The sequence below is a fragment of the Fusarium vanettenii genome (genome assembly GCF_000151355.1).
Source record: "Fusarium vanettenii 77-13-4 unplaced genomic scaffold NECHAsca_152_unmapped, whole genome shotgun sequence".
In the NCBI taxonomy this organism is placed as follows: Eukaryota; Fungi; Ascomycota; class Sordariomycetes; order Hypocreales; family Nectriaceae; genus Fusarium; species Fusarium vanettenii.
Window position 1 is genome coordinate 2,692 of NW_003315738.1, and position 17,492 is coordinate 20,183.

At 43.1% G+C, this 17,492-nt stretch overlaps 6 protein-coding genes across 6 annotated transcripts; 5 read left to right on the forward strand and 1 right to left on the reverse strand.

Moving 5' to 3' along the window:
- Window positions 1-2,382: 2,382 nt before the first annotated feature.
- Window positions 2,383-5,024, forward strand: NECHADRAFT_98443 (uncharacterized protein; the record flags this gene model as incomplete). Its single annotated transcript, XM_003039148.1, has 11 exons — window positions 2,383-2,463; window positions 2,562-2,677; window positions 2,730-3,255; window positions 3,304-3,531; window positions 3,576-3,700; window positions 3,755-3,903; window positions 3,951-4,129; window positions 4,183-4,226; window positions 4,271-4,359; window positions 4,390-4,646; window positions 4,713-5,024. The coding sequence occupies 11 exons, from the start codon at window positions 2,383-2,385 to the stop codon at window positions 5,022-5,024; spliced, it is 2,106 nt and encodes a 701-aa protein (XP_003039194.1).
- A 454-nt stretch (window positions 5,025-5,478) lies between these two features.
- Window positions 5,479-7,032, forward strand: NECHADRAFT_56579 (uncharacterized protein; the record flags this gene model as incomplete). The annotated part of the gene is made up of 3 exons (XM_003039149.1): window positions 5,479-5,983; window positions 6,046-6,351; window positions 6,431-7,032. The coding sequence occupies 3 exons, from the start codon at window positions 5,479-5,481 to the stop codon at window positions 7,030-7,032; spliced, it is 1,413 nt and encodes a 470-aa protein (XP_003039195.1).
- Window positions 7,033-7,580: 548 nt separating this feature from the next.
- On the forward strand, window positions 7,581-9,803 carry NECHADRAFT_98445 (uncharacterized protein; the record flags this gene model as incomplete). The annotated part of the gene is made up of 4 exons (XM_003039150.1): window positions 7,581-7,688; window positions 7,740-8,012; window positions 8,089-8,138; window positions 8,183-9,803. The coding sequence occupies 4 exons, from the start codon at window positions 7,581-7,583 to the stop codon at window positions 9,801-9,803; spliced, it is 2,052 nt and encodes a 683-aa protein (XP_003039196.1).
- Window positions 9,804-10,442: 639 nt separating this feature from the next.
- NECHADRAFT_56578 (uncharacterized protein) lies at window positions 10,443-11,704 on the forward strand (the record flags this gene model as incomplete). Its single annotated transcript, XM_003039151.1, has 3 exons — window positions 10,443-10,652; window positions 10,709-11,467; window positions 11,522-11,704. 3 exons carry the CDS (start codon window positions 10,443-10,445, stop codon window positions 11,702-11,704), a joined length of 1,152 nt encoding a protein of 383 aa, XP_003039197.1.
- Window positions 11,705-12,295: 591 nt separating this feature from the next.
- On the reverse strand, window positions 12,296-13,442 carry NECHADRAFT_89440 (uncharacterized protein; the record flags this gene model as incomplete). Its single annotated transcript, XM_003039153.1, has 3 exons — window positions 12,296-12,373; window positions 12,428-12,512; window positions 12,562-13,442. 3 exons carry the CDS (start codon window positions 13,440-13,442, stop codon window positions 12,296-12,298), a joined length of 1,044 nt encoding a protein of 347 aa, XP_003039199.1.
- A 347-nt stretch (window positions 13,443-13,789) lies between these two features.
- On the forward strand, window positions 13,790-15,594 carry NECHADRAFT_98447 (uncharacterized protein; the record flags this gene model as incomplete). The annotated part of the gene is made up of 8 exons (XM_003039152.1): window positions 13,790-13,815; window positions 13,864-13,895; window positions 13,958-14,025; window positions 14,079-14,860; window positions 14,918-15,244; window positions 15,295-15,389; window positions 15,448-15,469; window positions 15,528-15,594. The coding sequence occupies 8 exons, from the start codon at window positions 13,790-13,792 to the stop codon at window positions 15,592-15,594; spliced, it is 1,419 nt and encodes a 472-aa protein (XP_003039198.1).
- Between the last annotated feature and the right edge of the window lie 1,898 nt (window positions 15,595-17,492).

The window sequence follows — 17,492 nt, forward strand, 5'->3', positions numbered from 1 at the left end:
TAACTAAGGTAATTAATATATAAAAAAATATTAATAAATATATTTTATATACTTAGCGTTAATCCTAGGATTAATATTATTAGTATTTAATCTAAGATAAAACTAATAGCTACTTTACTTAATCCTTAAAATAATAAAAGCGAGGTTTAATCCTGTTTATCTTATTACTTAGTTTATTAATTCTATTAAGCTTGCCTACTTAGCTTATATTATAGTTGTGATATAAAATAAGCCTATAATTAAGACAAAGACTCTTATATATAAAAGATATTCCTTTAATAAATATTCTTATTATACCTTAACCTTTTATAAGGCCTTATATAAAATTTAGCTATGTATTTAGCTATAAAATATATTAGATAATTATAAAGATATATTAATATATTACTTAGCTTAAATAGCTTTATATTTTATAAGCTAATTTATAAAAATAAGCTTAATAATCTTTTATATCTTACAAGGGTCTAATAATAAATTATTTATATAAAACTTAATAAGATAATAAATACCCTTATATTATAATATAATATATTTATTAAAATAAAAGTATTAATTTATTTATACCTTAATAAACCTTTATTTATAGAGATCTAGCTAGGTCGCTAAGATATAGCTTATTTTATTAATATAGCTAAGGATATATTAATTCTTAAATATATTAAGCCTTTTATTATATATCTCTTTAATTAATAATATTATAATATTATATTAATAATTAAAAAATTAAATTTATTTTTTATTCTCTTTAGGATTATTTTTATCTTAAATAAAAGTAAGCTTAAAATATATTAAGATTATTTTATTAATATATTATAAATAAAGTATTAAGATTAATATAAAAAAATACTAAAAAAAAGAAATTATATTTATATAGGTTAAGTAATAATCTATAAGTATTATAAAAAAAAAGCTAATTTTATAAACCTTATATATTAATTATAGCTATATAAGAGCCTATATATAATTATTTTCTTTTTTTATTATTAAGAAATATAAATATAATATAAAAAAAAATATTAATAAATATTAATTTTAATTATATTAAAAAGAGATATTTTATACTTATTAATCTTATATATATAATCTAATAAAATTATTTTAAGATATAATTTAATATATCTAAATAATTATAAATTATTATAAGTAAGCCTATAGAAAGGGTTATTCCCCCTAGAAAAACCGAGAATAAAAGAGGTAGCTAAACCCTTAGCCCGAGCCCCGCTGCGAGCCTTATAAAAGCTCGCAGCGAGGCTATATTAACCTAATTTCCTTTTCTTTTCCCTTTAGTCTTAGATATTTAATCTATTAGTTTAACCTAGTTATATAAACCCGGTTCTAACCTTAACATAAATATATAAATAAAACTAATATAACTTTATTAGTTTTATTAAAATAAATATAACTTTAAAAGCCCTTATTTTTAAGCTATTTAATAAAAATATATATATTATTTTAACCCTTAGTAAGCTCTTATTTATACTATATAATATAATTATAGATATTTTATTATATAATAAAAATATTAGATTTTATATTTAAGAAAGACTTAATCCCTTTAGCTTAGATATTAACCCTTATGAGTTATTTAATTATTATTTTATTTATATTTAATAATTAATAATATATAAGATATATTAATAAATTAATATTTAGCTTATAATTATATTTATTATATTAAATATTAAGCTAATATTAAAGAGTTTATAAAGTCTTATAAAAGCTTTTTTTTATTATAATAAAAAAGAAATAATTAATTTAATATAATATAATCTCTTAGATCTATTTTATTAAGGCTAAGGGCTTATAGCTTACCTTATAGTTATAAGTATAGATAATTTTATTTCTATTATTTTTTCTTATCTTAAATCTTTTAATAATAAAGATATAGCCTCGCGATATTACTTATATATTAATTATAATATAGATTTCTTCTTAGGAAATATAAATACCCTTAGGTAAAAATATATCCTTAGGGAAAAAAAGAGAGGTATTAATTAGGTCTATTAGAATAAGAGAAAAATATAATAAGCTAAAGGGATATTATAGAAGCTATTAATCCTTAGATTAATACTATAGAGGGTATTAATTATTATGTTAAGGGACTTTTAATAAGGCTATATAATCCTCTTATATAATAATTTTATTTATACCGGGGCTAATATAGTTAGTATATGACTTATTTATATTGGCCCCGGTGTAGGTATAAGGTCCTTGCTAAAGTGAGTGAGTTAGTCATCAGAAGTGGCGCCTTGAGACAAAAGCTTCGGCTTCCCTCCCGAACTCAACCTTGCCATGTTTCTTCTACGCTCCACTCACGCATGACGGAGGCAGAACCAAGGCCACAACGTTGAGGCCAAGTCCTGCGACTGCGTAATCGCGGTCATGTCAGCATCGGCAGGACGGGCTCGGACGCCGAAGCCCTCGACGAGCTCGGTTCAAAGAGCGGCGGTTGCCACAGCGTTAGTCCCTACTTTCCTCCATGCACCAATCTCATTGACGAGGGGTGATTTTGGCGACTGTTGATTGAGATTGCTTGGTTCATCTAACGGTTTAGTTGTCAGACATGCCGCGCAAAAAAAGTTAAATGCTCCGGAACCGTGCCATGCCAATATTGCTCAAGGAGATCGCTACCCTGCTCGATTAATCCTCATGGCCCTCGAAGAGTATACTCAGCAAAGTACAGGATGCCGCCTTGCCTTATAAAATTGACCAGTTACTAATCTTGGTAGCAAAATCGCCGAGCTTGAGAGTCGACTGGAAAGATACGAGGAGCGTAGTGACAGCGCTGCGAGTTTCAATGCCACATCTGCATCATCAGATTTACCAAATGATGCCCCCCAAGATGAAAACCCTATCTCTCAAAGCCAGAACGAGCCGCTTCCAACCCCGGGCAATCCGACGCTGCCCCAGTTCGCCAACTCAGGTAACGGGATCAACTCTCAGCCTATCTCTTCTTTGACACCTCGACCACCCGCTTCCTCGGTCTTCGCACCTGAGCCTTCCTTAAGCTCAAGCAATCGATTCGGTAGAAAGGTTCAAGAGGTTTTAACCAGGTCTGGCTCCGCAAGGTCATCGGACGTTGTTCCAACCCCTAGTCCACACCACCCTAGTCATTTGGGTTGTTCTCCCAGAGTCACAGCCAAACATGCACCCCAACTGCCAAACGAGGATGAGGCTTTCCGCTTACTCGAGGCCGTGAGTTTGTTCATAGGACAATCACAAAGTCACTACGATTCCAGAGAGATATCTGACCGGGTTGGACTGATGTATGAGGGCATGAACGATTTTGTCTAATCCTACGAGCTTTGGTACATCCAAGTGATAATCATCTTGGCTATAGGAAAGCTTTATGCGGCCAACTTTGAGCAAGGGGGACACGACTTGCTGGGACAAGAACTCTTTGGTTTTGCTCAGCAAAGCTTTCCGTCGATGAGTGTCCAGTATGCCAACGGCAGATTAGGGGTAGAGCTCAATGCACTGATGGCCATGTATCTGCAGATGATGGATCGAAAAGAGGAGGCTCATCTCTACGTAAGAAATACGGATCTCCTGTACGTTCCTCTAACCTCTCTTAGATAACCAGTGCGCTGCGACTCGCGACTCTTCATGGCTATCACCGGGAGAATGCACGAGGGAAGCTTCTTCGGTCTGAAAAGGCTCAGATCAACAGGTTGTGGTGGACTGTTTATATGCAAGAAAGGTGAGCAGACGATGGTTTAGGTATTTGTCAAGGTTCAGTTCTGACCTGTGTTAGGCGTCTCGCTGCAGCCACTGGAACCCCTTCCGGAATCAACGACGATGCGATAGATCTACCTCTTCCTTGGGACGCATCCGGATTCCCGCCCGCCGCTGCGATTCGCGCCAATATTAGAATTGCCAGGGTTACCGGGAAAATCATCACCAGTAAGTCTCCCATTTTCAACCCTGTAAGATCTACTAAAGCTCTATAGACCTATACGGCACCAAATTTGAGAGTGAAGAGGATTTTGTATCCAATGCCCAGCAAATCATCAAGAACTTCTTTGACATATCAACCGAGATCCCCTCAGAACAATTCTTGAATCTCGCTGGCAGTAACTCGAATGTGTCTCTGAGGACAGCCGCCTCTCTCCATCTGATGCTCTATCAGGTAAGAAGTTTGCCTGGTCTCTCTTGCGTCGCTAATGTTATGCCTCAACTCAGACAGCTTTGTTGGCCATACGCCCACTCATGCTCCGCATTACGCAGTTGATATTAAGTGGTGATCAGCCACCAAGTGCTGAGTTAACAGGCGGCACGCAGGGAAAGCTATCAAAGACGTGCTCAGAAGCCGCGAGACGGATTCTCAAGGTCATCATCGCCCTCAAGCAAAGGAACCTAGTCGGTATGTGAGTGCCTTCGCTGGAAGAGCATCGTTAACAAATTTAGCTGTTTATGGCTTTTTTGAGTGTGATGCAATCTTTTCGGCGGTATTTATTATGCTGCTTACCAAGATATTTGACTCGTCATGCAAGCCAGAGGATAGGATCAATCCCTCTCCGGGTTTACAGGAAGCTATGGACATGCTTCAGTACCTCGCTGATCGGGGCAACATATTTGCAAGAGAGAGGTTTCGAGAAGTCCAGGGTGTCTGGGACCATCTTTCAGCGACTATGCAAGTTCCGGAAGTATTTGACCTCCATCTCGGGCTTCAAGAGCACGAGACCCAGCCCGCTGATGCTCACAGTCCAGAGAGTCAGCTACCTTCAACGTTACGTGCTCGCGAAATAAATGGGGATCAAGAGGAAATGCGTCAAGATATGCTACCGTCGCATGAAGGTCAGTCTTGGGGCACCTCGATGTGGAACAACCATCCGGCCATGTGGCTTCCCATGGATCTTGCCAGTGATGGTCACACGGTGGGCAGTCTGGTTGCAGACCTACCGCTCGAGGATGCATTTCATCAGTACCAGTCACTCTTCAACGATCCAAATTGGACTTTAACCGGCCAAGATGTTGGGGACTTTGCTGAACTTCGAAGGCATGTGTTCTGGCTGAACCCCTAGTTCAACCGGAGATCACTGTTCTCTCGAGGTGCTCTACCACTTATGGGTCCTGTACAGATAGTAGTCGAGGTTGAATATACAGAGAGCAGGATTGCACTGTTGCTCTGGTTGAGTTCGCATTTATTTACATAATACCTAATAGTCTGTTTCCATGCAAAGAAACGCTTCTTGGGTGTGGTAGGGCCGCTTGTAGGTGGAGCTGCGTGGACGCCGTACAATGTTGCCTTTTTGGGTAATTCCCACCCCTGGCGTGGTTTCTTTAGTGACCTTGAGCTCGCCGTCAATAAATGTGTTTTGCTTGCTAATCTTCATTTAAAGCAATTGGATATTTCATGTTAATAGAGGCTCCTTTGTCACGGTTCCCGGCAATATGTTGTCAGAAAAAAGCCCCGAAACAGCTGTCGCGTCCGGCAGAAATGTGACAGACACCACATCTCCAACGCCATCAGACAGAATGTCAGTACAAGATGTTGTCGTCACTTTTGACAGCCCGCAAGACCCCTATGATCCACGAAACTGGCCCCTGAAGAGAAAGGTTTACACCACTCTGCTCTATGGGCTTAGCACGATGGGCTCGACGTTTTCCACGGCTTCATTCTCCACAGGAATCCACGAGATGATGGGCGAGTTCAAGATTTCAGAGGAGGTGGCAAGTCTAGGGACGAGTTTGATCCTAATGGGTTTCGCGTTTGGGCCCTTGATCTGGGCACCCGTCAGTGAACTTTACGGACGGAAGCTTCCTATGGCTGTGCCATATTTTGTAGCCGTTTGCTTCACCTTTGGTACTGCAGCTGCCAAGGATACACAGACACTGCTCATCACACGATTCTTTGCGGGCTTCTTTGGGAGTGCGCCTCTGTGTATCACTGGAGGCGTGCTTGCGGATATGTTCTCACCGCAACAACGAGGGCTCGCCTTGACGGGTTATGCTCTGGCCGTTATTGGCGGACCTGTGTTGGGTAAGTAATATCTCATACAATTTTTGAGTAGCAGTAACTAATCACTTAACCTGTACTTCTAGGTCCCATTGTTGGTGGAGGTATGATGTATTCTGGGTTGGGTTGGCGTTGGACGCAGCTCATTACCGGCATCATCATGGCTGTCATGGCCGTGCTTGACTTTTTCTTCATCGAAGAGTCATATCCTCCTATTCTACTTGTCCGCAAGGCCCTCAGGCTTCGTTTGGAGACCAGGAACTGGTCATACCACGCTCAGCATGAGGAGTGGGATGCTACATTCAGAGAAATGGTTACCAAATTCGTGATCAGGCCTATCCAGCTCTTGATGACGCCTATCTGCTTTTTCTCGGCTTTACATGCAAGTTTTGGTACGTTGCCATTCTCGAATGTAGGTTCATCCAACCGATGGCGGAACCCATTCAGGACTGACTTTACTGCCATGTTTAGTTTACGGCATTGTTTATCTGAATCTTGGATCCTTCCCAAGAATCTTCCAGGGAGCCCGAGGGTGGAATGCTTTGATCGGTAGCCTAGCCTTCATCTGCCTCTTCATCGGTGCTTGCCTAGGCTCACTTGTCAATACCATGTGCTCGAGATGGTATGTGGCTCAGCTCAAGGCCAACAATGGCCGCGGTACCCCTGAGCATCGTCTCCCTCCAATGATGATAGGTGCAGTTTTCCTCATGGCTGGCCTCTTCATGATTGGCAACACTGCCGATCCGGGCTCCTTCCCCTGGATCGTGCCTATGATAGCAGCTACGATGATGGGTCTGGGCTTTTTCACCATCTTTCAGTCGGTTATAGGCTACCAGATAGATACGTTTCCGCAGTATGCAGCGAGCGCTGTTGCTGCCAACACGTTTATGCGGAGCATGCTCGCCAGCATCTTTCCGCCTGTAGTGCCAAAGATGTACTCGGCGCTGGGTATCGAGAATGCATCTAACCTGACTGGCTACGTGGCATTGGCATTGTTGCCTATCCCTTGGATTTTCTTTTACTTTGGAGCAAGGATTCGAGCAAAGGGTAGATGGACCGCGAGGAAAACTTGATTGTCAGCAAGAAGGATTGACAGCACAAAAATGTCTAGACAATGTTCGCATATTTTTCGTAACTAGTCTATCTTCCTCGCTCAACAAAAAGTCCAGTTCCAGTTACAAGGCTGTTTGGAAGAGCGTCAAGGAACGGATAGCCGGCTTACACAAGAGTAAGGTTTGTAATTCTATGAAGTAATGTATTGGCTTCCAATCACTCGAGCAACGGTTATTAATCAAGCCTCAGTAGATTTCACCTCGTATTCTTTTCCAATCCAGCAGCAAAAGGGTAACGAACAAGAGGTAGAGTCATGGGAGGTAGGCTTATCAACTCGGCCAATCGCTATCCTCCAAGATCTACCCACTTATAACACGAGCATGACTCAGTACAAAACGTGCTAAGCTATCGTTATCGTGCTCGTATAAAACTGCCGAATGTAGTTAGTAGCTATCTCCACCATGGTCCTCCGCCCAAAGCATCACCAACAGGGGGAGTTCAATCCCCATGCCTGTCGCTTCCTGGAGAATGCATTGCAAAACGGAGACATTTCATCCAGCAAGAAACAATGCATGTGCCTCGAAAACGAAACGTGGCCTCGAGAAAACGTAGCGGATGCGTAACTTGTCGGGCACGCCGTCTCAAGTGTGATGAGGCCAAACCACATTGTTCCAATGTAAGACCCTGTCCTCCACTCTGCATTGATCCATCCGCTCACGTCGTTCAGTGTACCCGCCTCCGGCTGCAATGCGGGGGCTACGTTACCCGGTTTAGGTTCAGGGACCAGACAGACTTGTTGAGGACCAAGCATCAGAGAAATGAAAGAGACAAGACGTCTCCACAAACAACAAACGAGACGCCAGGGACTCCGACGCTCGGAGGTGATCAAGGACAGGCGTCGACCCATCCGACTCCTCCGCCAGACAATGGCCGGCTGCTAGCAGGCGAAATAGGGGCATCTCCGCAATTACCTGAGGCTGGATACGATGCCCAGGCAATTGTTCAGGACATCGATCCCGACCAGAGCCATCAAACGGACATTGAAGCTCAACAAAGGATTGTCAACAACTCTGCAGCCTTATCTCCTCTTGCCGCGGAACCCTTCCTTAACTCTTCAGTCGCCACAGTTCGAGCCTCCCAAGACCATGGACTCATCGACGCCACCACAAGTCCAACATCTTGCCATGAAGCAGTGCCTGCCCTGGTCGAAACACAGCTCGAGAGGTTTCCTCTCGTCGACAGTCCCGAGCAACAACAGACTGTCTCGACACCGCACTCCGCTCGATTTGAAATCACGGGAATCGAGGCCATCTTCCCAATCGCCCAAAACTCTCCAGTCTCGAGCGAGTGGACCGACCAGCAGACCGACACAAGTTGGTGTGGGTTTCCAGCTGTCATCCAAGATCCTGAACCGTCTTCAGTTGCACCGCCAGGTCTATTTGAAGCGGCAAAGTTCCCACAGGACATGATATACTATCATCATCTATGTGACCCCTCGCTGTCAGGTCTTCTCTCCGTCCTTGGGGTTCGTGATGTCCTTGGCGTTGGTGGCTTAGACAAGGGCTTCTTTCACGCCGCTCTGGCATTATCCGCCCTTCACATGTCCCAGTCATCTTCTGTGTCCAAGGTGGTTGCCGACTGCGCTGCCCTACACGCGTTAGATCACTTTGTCGATGCTCTCGGTTACATGCGGTCGGCCCATTTGAGCGACGGTATTGCCACGATTGATGCGCCTGGTAGGGGCCAAAACACCATCGCATGGCTTGCCACGTTGCTTCTGCTTGCCAACTTCGAGCTCAACCGGGGGCAAATAAAGCTCTGGTATGTACACAGTCATGCTGCTGTGACATACCTATCCCACAACGTTGCTCAAGTTGGTGAACTACCTGTTGGGAAATCCATCATACGCTCATTCTCCAGGATTGCGGCTTACCTGGAAATCTTCGATCGATCCTATACTGCTTGTCATAGTCTGGCAACTTCCAACGTCTCGGCCATGCTGGGAACATCACTTAGAACTTCCACGGATCCTTCGGACCGCCTTCTCTACATATTGCCTCGAGTGGGTGAGTTTGAAGAAGAATGTCGGACCAGTCCTCAACTTGACAGTCACTGGCGCATGCAAGCACGGGGTCTTATCGATGAGTTGAAAGCATGGCGACGGTCGCTGCCTGATCGTGACGTGCCGTCTGCCGATGAGGTAGATGCCGATCCATGGAAGCTGGGCGAAGATGGATCAACATTGATTATTCGCCCCTTGACGTTGAGTCGCGCGGCCAACCCGGCAAAAGCTGCGACCAGCTTCATGCACTACTTGGTGTCACTGGTAAGGCTTGAAATGAAGTATTCGCCAGGAGTGAGAAGAAAGCTCCCAGAGAACGGACGGAAGCTTATTCTTGTCGCTTGCCGTCTCGCAGCCGGTGTGTCTAGCTCCGTATGTGCTGCCAGCAACGCCTACGGTCACGGAATGGTTCCTGCATTAATGAACGCGTACTACTCATCCGATGACCAAGCAGCAAAGGAGTGGATCAAAGATTGGATCTCTGGATTTCTGCGGGATCGAGAGGGGATATGGAATGTGCGCCATGCTCATAGGCTTCTCCAGTACATTGATCAAGAGTACAGTCAACGAGGCTCTAGGCTTGGTTGGGAAGTCATTAAAGTAAGAATGGTTGACTTGGAGGAGAACAGTATACCGCAGGACGATGATGATGGGTTAGATCGTTTCTCAGTAGAGATTTACTCTCGTTGTGCACGCGGTTGGAGCATAGACTTTGTAGAAATCCCATGATGGATTCATCAACGGAGATGCTACTGTAAACTTGCCAAGTTTCTTGCGAGTAACGGCAGATATCACTTGGATTTTGCAGGGAATCGCAATGTTGGTAGCTTCATCTCGGCAACTATTCTGTATGGTATCAATAGTTTTGAGAATCTTCCCACAACATGGCTCTTGAGATGCCCTTCTTAACAGATCAACCGTAGGGGTAATCGGCTATCTGTGATGTTTGACATCTGATACTTACATAAAGGATGTTGAAGTCAATAACGTGATTACTATCGCAGAAAACATGCTGTGCTGTGTGTGGTTCCAATGGCTGATTGCCAATATGGTGGGGCCGCAGGAAAAGTGCATCGTTCCTAGATACCCAATCTGGCAATAAACACGATGGACCTGGAGTGTTGACTCCTGGGAGTCACGGCCAAATCGCGATGTGGATTGCATAAAGCTCAATACTTCTCTCAAGCTGCTACTCAACTACTGTACGCTCAGCCCAAGATAAGACATCCTCTATATCGCCCACTCGATACATCTTTTTACAATCTCGCCACAGTAACCCCAATCATGAGCCCCGGCGCCATCGCTACTCCACCAGAGGCTTCAACCCTAGCTTCTCAGCCGAAGCTCGGTGAGCTAAGGTCAAAGGGAATGCACAGAGACCTTGTCCCGGAATGCGAACAAGGCCCGGTTCCGGCTGCCGATGACCCTGTGAGATTCACGCAGAAGGCCACCACCGCTCACATGGTGAAGGTGCGCTGGACTGCAGAGAATGGCTGGGAAAATGCGGAGATGGTGCCTTATGGCAAGATTTCACTCGAACCTACAGCCAGCGTGTTACACTACGCTACCGAGACCTTTGTAAGCAGAATATCTTCTCTTATTGACTGATTGAGACTTACTAAGACTGCCCATAGGAAGGGATGAAAGTGTATCGCGGTTATGACAATAAGCTCCGCCTATTCCGACCTCAGCTCAACTGCGTCCGCATGCTAAGGTCCAACGCTAGAGTTGCCCTACCATCTTTCAGCCCCCAGGGACTTCTTGATGTCATCACTAGCTACGTGGCGACCGAGTGTCCTCGCTGGTTGCCAGAGCCCGGCACCAATATCTACCTTAGACCAGCCATGATTGGAAGCGGAGAGGCATTGGGAATCAGTGTCCCAGCAGAGGCACTCTTCTTTCTTTTCGCAGCTTTGTTTCCGCAAGCCTCCAAGGCGCCACACCCTGGTGTCAAACTACTAGCGAGTAGTTCCGACATTATCCGTGCTTGGCCTGGAGGCTTTGGCAATGCCAAGGTGGGTGCTAGCTACGGGCCAGCTATGGCGGCACATGGCAGGGCTCGTGAGGAGGGATGTGGCCAGACTCTGTGGCTCTTTGGGCCTGAGAAGTACGTGACAGAGGCGGGTGCAAGCAACTTCTTTGTCATCTGGAAACGAAAGGACACACAACAGCTGGAACTGGTTACAAGCTCGCTCGATACCGGAGTCATTCTTCCTGGTGTTACCAGGCAGAGTGTCTTGGAAATTGCTAGGGAGAGATTGGCAAAGGACACTGCATCTCAGTGGTCAGACCTCGAGCCGCTGGAGGTTGTTGAGCGGCCTTTGACTATGGATGAGATCGCAGAAGCTCATACTGATGGCCGTCTTGTCGAATGCTTTGTCAGTGGAACTGCAGTAAGTTTGCCCCTCAATACTTGAGTGATTCCTCGTTGTGCTGACATTTCACAGATGTTTATTACTCCCGTTTCATGCATCCGGTATGATGATACAGATGTGTCCTTCCCCATGACGGTAACGAGTGCCGGAACAAAGACTCCTTTGTGCCAATATTCAGCAAAGATCAAGTCTTGGCTGGAAGACATCATTTATGGGCGCGTTGAACATGAGTGGGGTCATGTCATCGAGGAGTGAGCGCGGTCAGACGAGATTTGGGTTTGGTGGAGTGTTAGTAATATTGCATAGCTTTTATCAACCTAGTTAGAGCATTCTGAACCTTACGTCTCCAGATGTATAGCTGTGACAACAATCCCAAGATGAAGAGAGGTCATGTTTCCAATGACCAAATGAGCATCTACAACGTCGGTTGTTGCTCAAATCATCGAGAGAGTCAGCAATGACGGCGAATTCAGATACTGCCAACATCTCAGCAGTATCTTATGATCAAGAGAGACAAAAAGTCATGGGTTGCTACCTATCAATGTGTTTCTCCAGGACATCGACGCACCGCGATGACCTGAGTTGTTCTTCAGTTGCTTAACTACCCTACACGTGAAGAGGTGGGAACCTGGCACACCAAATGAATGAAGCAATCATAAGGCACCCTCATCCGTCGTAAATTTGTCTTAATACCGGTTCGAGAATTACCTTGATACTGATGTAAGAATAGTTGAACAGTGTATAACTGGAATCAATTTCTTCGAGTGTCTTAAAAGTAACGCTCCTCATAGCCATGTCCGTCATTTACCCTTCAACCCTTGTTTTCAGACCAACACACTGCACAAATTACACGACCGAGTCCGAACCTGATGATTCTGCAGAGAAATAATTGACAATATGGCTTAAAGCAAGCTCAGCATGGTTCTAGTTACAGTGAGCTTTAAGACATGGATAAGTTGAGTTACAGATGCGACATACCTTCATTGAATCGTTTGTTAGACCACCAACATGCGGTAACAATGTCACACAGTCATAGCCCAGTAGTCTAGGATTCACCTTTGGCCTTGAGGTTCGTTAGATCATGTTCGTGTGGCAGCGATGTGGGTGCTTACTCATCGTGGTGAACGTCCAGCCCTGCACCACCCACGATGCCCTCCTCAATGGCATCGCAAAGTGCTTCCTCATCGATGCAGAGTCCCCTAGCAATGTTGATGATCCTGACTCCCTTCTTCATCTCGCTGAACACCTCTTTACAGAGAAGATGGTGGGTTGCGGCCGAATAAGGACATGACAGAAGAATACAATCGACGACTCGTACGAGACTCAATAGACTCTCATGGAGAGTAATAGGAGGAAGGCCTGTCGCTGAGTTTCCTTCAGTTTCAAGCCTATTACGTAGGCTTGGCCTGTCTATGCAGTGGACCTTCATGCCCAACGTAGATGCTTGCCTCGCAATGGTCTCCCCGATAGAGCCCATGCCAACGATGCCGAGGCTTTTCCCAAAAGGGTCAACGGCATTTCTGGCAGAGTCCCTGAGAGCTGGAAGAAATTGACCTTGACGAAGCATCCGCTCATATCGGCTCAGGTTGCGGAAAGCCGCCACAATAAGGTAGGTTCCCACCGCAGCTGTGGATTGACTCCCGCCTGTCGTGTTGAAAAAGGCGGTCCCTTTCTTGCGAAGCTCGTCAACCGCCTCATCGTTGTAGCCATGGCCAAAATTGACGATCACTTTGAGACTTTGGGGAAAATGCTCAAGACCCCGATGGGTCCAGCCGATCAAGACCTTTTCACAGCCCTCTGGTAGATTAAGGCCAAGACGCACGATGCCATCAACATCCTTGCAACTTCCAGATCGTAATGACTCGTGAAAGGCATCATTGGTCAAAAAGTCGTAAGATTTGACGTTGAAATTGGTGGTGAAATTGGTCCAGGTTTCATCAGCAACGAGACCAGCTGGTGACCCGATAACGAGAATTGTTGGCTTTGAACTCATGTTGCTAAGTGCGATAGAATTGACAAACAATGATAACAGAGTCTGGTAAAGCCATTTGCCCCTTGTATATACCAAGCCTAGGTCGTTCGCAGGAGGTTGCCTCAATGAGCCATCTCCATCGAAAGGCTCATGATTGGCCCTCGTAAAGAATATCCAGATACGGCAATTTTTGGCACACCTCAGTCGCCGCTGATTGGAGGTGGAGGGTCTGACCAATCAGCACGACAGAAATGAGTCAGAAGCCATGATAAAAGGTGATGCAAAATGCTGGCGTTTTGACGATACCGAAGGTATACAGAAGTTCTTTTTGTCCGGTATAGAGCTTGGAGGTCCAATCTCGAATCAAGATGGACTACGCCAAATTCTATGAAAGGTATGCTTCTCCCGGCTGACCTGAAGAATGTAGATGACGGATAATCAGCGTCGATAAGCTTCAAGCTCACTTCATCGACAGTAAGTTCGGCTGCTTGCATTTGGAGCATGAATACCAGGCTAAGCGTGGCGAAATTACTCAGGGCTCCGAGATGCAATCAAAATCCCTTCTGTATCTTCCGAGGCTGGCCGTAGGGCCGACACTATCAAGGTTTCCCTACCCCGTGAGAGTCTGAAGGCCGCAGCTGCTGATTACGAGTTTAGATGGCTCGTTGGATCATGGCTCAGATGAAAGAGCTGGGCGTTGAAGTACGGCTCAAGTCTCTGGGCAAAGAACCTGGAACAGACCTTGACTTACCCCCATTGGTCCTTGGTCGATTCGGAAATGATCCCGATAAGCCCACAATCATGGTCTACAGCCATTACGATGTTCAACCGGCCAGTCTGCAAGATGGATGGGATCATGACCCATGGATTCTGACAGACAGTAACGAGGTTCTGCACGGTAGAGGAACTTCCGATGACAAAGGCCCGCTGGTGAATTGGCTCAACATGCTGGAAGCCTTTCAAGACGCTGATCAGGAAGTCCCGGTGAACCTAGCCTTTTTCTTGGAGGGCATGGAGGAGAATGGTTCAGTTGGGTTCCGCACCGCCCTTGAAGAGGAAGCAAGCCAATTCCTTTCCGACATCGATGCCGTGTGCTTGACTGATGTTGCTTGGGCGAGCAATACGCAGCCAACGATCCCTCGAGGCCTTAGAGGGGTACTATTTTACAGAATCACCATTCGTGGTGCTCAAGAAGATGCCCACAGTGGCCTTTTTGGTGGTGCCATCTCAGAACCAATGACTGACATGGTCAACGTCATGAGCTCCCTTGTGGATTCTCGGGGCAAATTGCTCATTCCTGGCGTCTATGATGCCGTGCTAGAGGTCACTGATGAAGAGCGAGAGTCTTATGATAAGCTACCGCTGACACCGGAAGCCCTGGATGGGGGGATTGGGGGCAGACTCGTTCACGAAGCGAAAGCAGAGACAATTATTTCCAAGTAAGTTAGCGTGGTCTCTTCGTTTGAGAGTTGTCAAGATAACTAATACGAATACAGATGGCGACATCCGTCTCTCAGCCTCCATCGCATAGAGAATCTGAAGCCCGGGCCTGGTGCAACCACCTCAATCCCCGCCGCCTTGGTCGGAAAGTTCAGTATCCGGACGGTTCCGCGCATGGAGGCCAGCGAGGTGGATGCTCTGGTTCGACATCAAATAGAAACCAAGTTCAAGCAGCTTCAGAGCAAGAATAATCTTGACATTGATTGCGTGCACCAGAGTGACTGGTTCTATGAAGATGTTGACCATTGGAACTATCAGGCAGCGATCAAGGCTATAGAACGAACTTGGGGCGTTACTCCTCCTATCACTTGCGAGGGTGGCAGGTCTGTATTCATTGAGTGCTGAGAAACATCATCTTGCTAACTAGTAGTAGTATCCCAATCGCTCTAGACATGAAAAAGGTCTTGAAGAAAAACGTTCTCTTGCTCCCAGTAGGGAGGCCGACTGATGGTATTCATTCTGTGAACGGTACTTGACCACTGGCTAAGCATGCTAAAACTCACTGACACATTGATCGTGACTGCAGAAAAGCTGGACAAGATTAACTAGTAAGTTTCCAAGTGACAAAACTCTCTTTATGGTCCTAGAGGTAACAGTCGTACGCAGTTTTAATGCAATCAAAGTTTATGGCTCATATCTCGGGGAGATAGCCGCTCGATGGCAGGGAAAGTGAGGCTCAGCTTAGATCGGGGGTAGATATACTCTTCATCACTCATTAAAAGGCGGTAGAAGCATCGCGATATGCAGGTTGTAATAGAACTGCCATCATTCTACGTTTGAGTCAATCTTTTAGTTCCCAGCCCACTCGCGACCGTTCCCACCACTTTGGCAAGTATCTAGTGATACCTATGGCACTGAATGGGTTTTCCTCCTTGTCCTTGGTGGCGTCTCCAAAGAGGCCATTGATAAGACCAAGGAAGGAGATAGGCTTAAGTAAGAAAGGCTTGACCTTTTGAAGGCTACTAAGTTATCCTGACACAGGGCTATTAAAAAACGTAAGATATTAAATTAACTCTCCGTAGATATAAGGGCAAAAGGGATCTAAATCTAATCCTAAAAAATATAAAAAGAAAAGAATCTCTAGTAATTTAATTAGGTTACTTATTATATTTATATATTATATTTACTATTTTTATACTTAGTAATTTACTTAGGTTTAATAGACTTTTTATTAAACCTTTATTTATAACCTTATTTTATTTATTAAGAAGATTATAAGTTAAGGTCTCTTCTTACTTATTAACTTTTTATCTATACTTACTCTATAGAGTAAAGAAGTATTAGGATTAGAAAGGAGTTAAAGAGAGTAAAGAGGTTAAGCTACTATAGAGCTACTAGGAGGTAAGTAATAAATTATAATAGTCTTAATTCTTACCTTACTTACTATATATATATTTCCCCTTATATAAGCTATATCCCTTTAATCCTTATAGTCTAATTAGCTTCTAAGTAGCTAGCTAGCTATATTCCTTAGTCGCTACTTTGCTCCCTTAGGCTAAGGCCTTAGGCTTTTATTAACTTCTATTAGTCTCTATGCCCTAATTAGCTATTTAGATATTTCCTAATTAGGAGGCTTATAATAAGATCTCTTATTACTTATTAGCTTATCTTAAGCTAATTAAGAAATGCTTATATATATTATTAGCGCTACCTTAATATAATAAATTTATTATATTATTATTAAGCGCTATTTTTTTTTAAATTAAGTAATTAATTAACTCTCTTTTATTATAAATAGTAATATTAAAGAATAATAAGAGAATAGCTATAATTTATTAATAAAGGCTAATTATAGGGTATAAGGTAACTTCTTTATAGCTTATAAGGCTTTTTTTTTTGTTTTTTTTCTAAGTATCTTTATTATACCTTATAAGCCTCCTCTTAATATAGCTTTTTTCCTTTATATATATAGTTAATATCCCTTTATAATAGCTTTATATTATTTACGCCTATTTGCCTTTATTTATTTCTTTTTATTATTTCTTTTTTTTCTTTTTTTCTTTTATATTATTTATTAATATATATATTCCTCTTATTTATATATTACTTCTTATTTATTAATTTACTTTAGGCCTTAAGGTTATTAATATTACTTATAATATATTACCTATTAAACTCCTAAGAAGAAAGATTATAATAATAATCCTATAGCTGCTTTTATTCCTTATATTATTTGCGGTTTATTCCCTACTTATTAAATACTTAGTGCTTATTAATTTCTTACTTAGCTAGTTTTATATATTATACTTATTATTAATAATTAAGTAAGGACTATATTAAGGTAAAGTATTACTTCTTTACTTTATAGACCTTTTTAATTTATTACTTTATAAATAATTACTAAGTAAAAGGCCTTATATAATAATATATAGATTATCCTTAAAGGTATTAATTAAACTAATAATAATATATATAATACTAATATTATAAATACTCTTTTTTTAATCTTTTTATTATTATTATTAATACTTAATTATTAAGAGGTTAAGAAATATTATGCCTATACTCTTATCTTATTTATTTACCTTACCTATAGAGACTCTACTTATAAGGCTTATATTACCTATATAA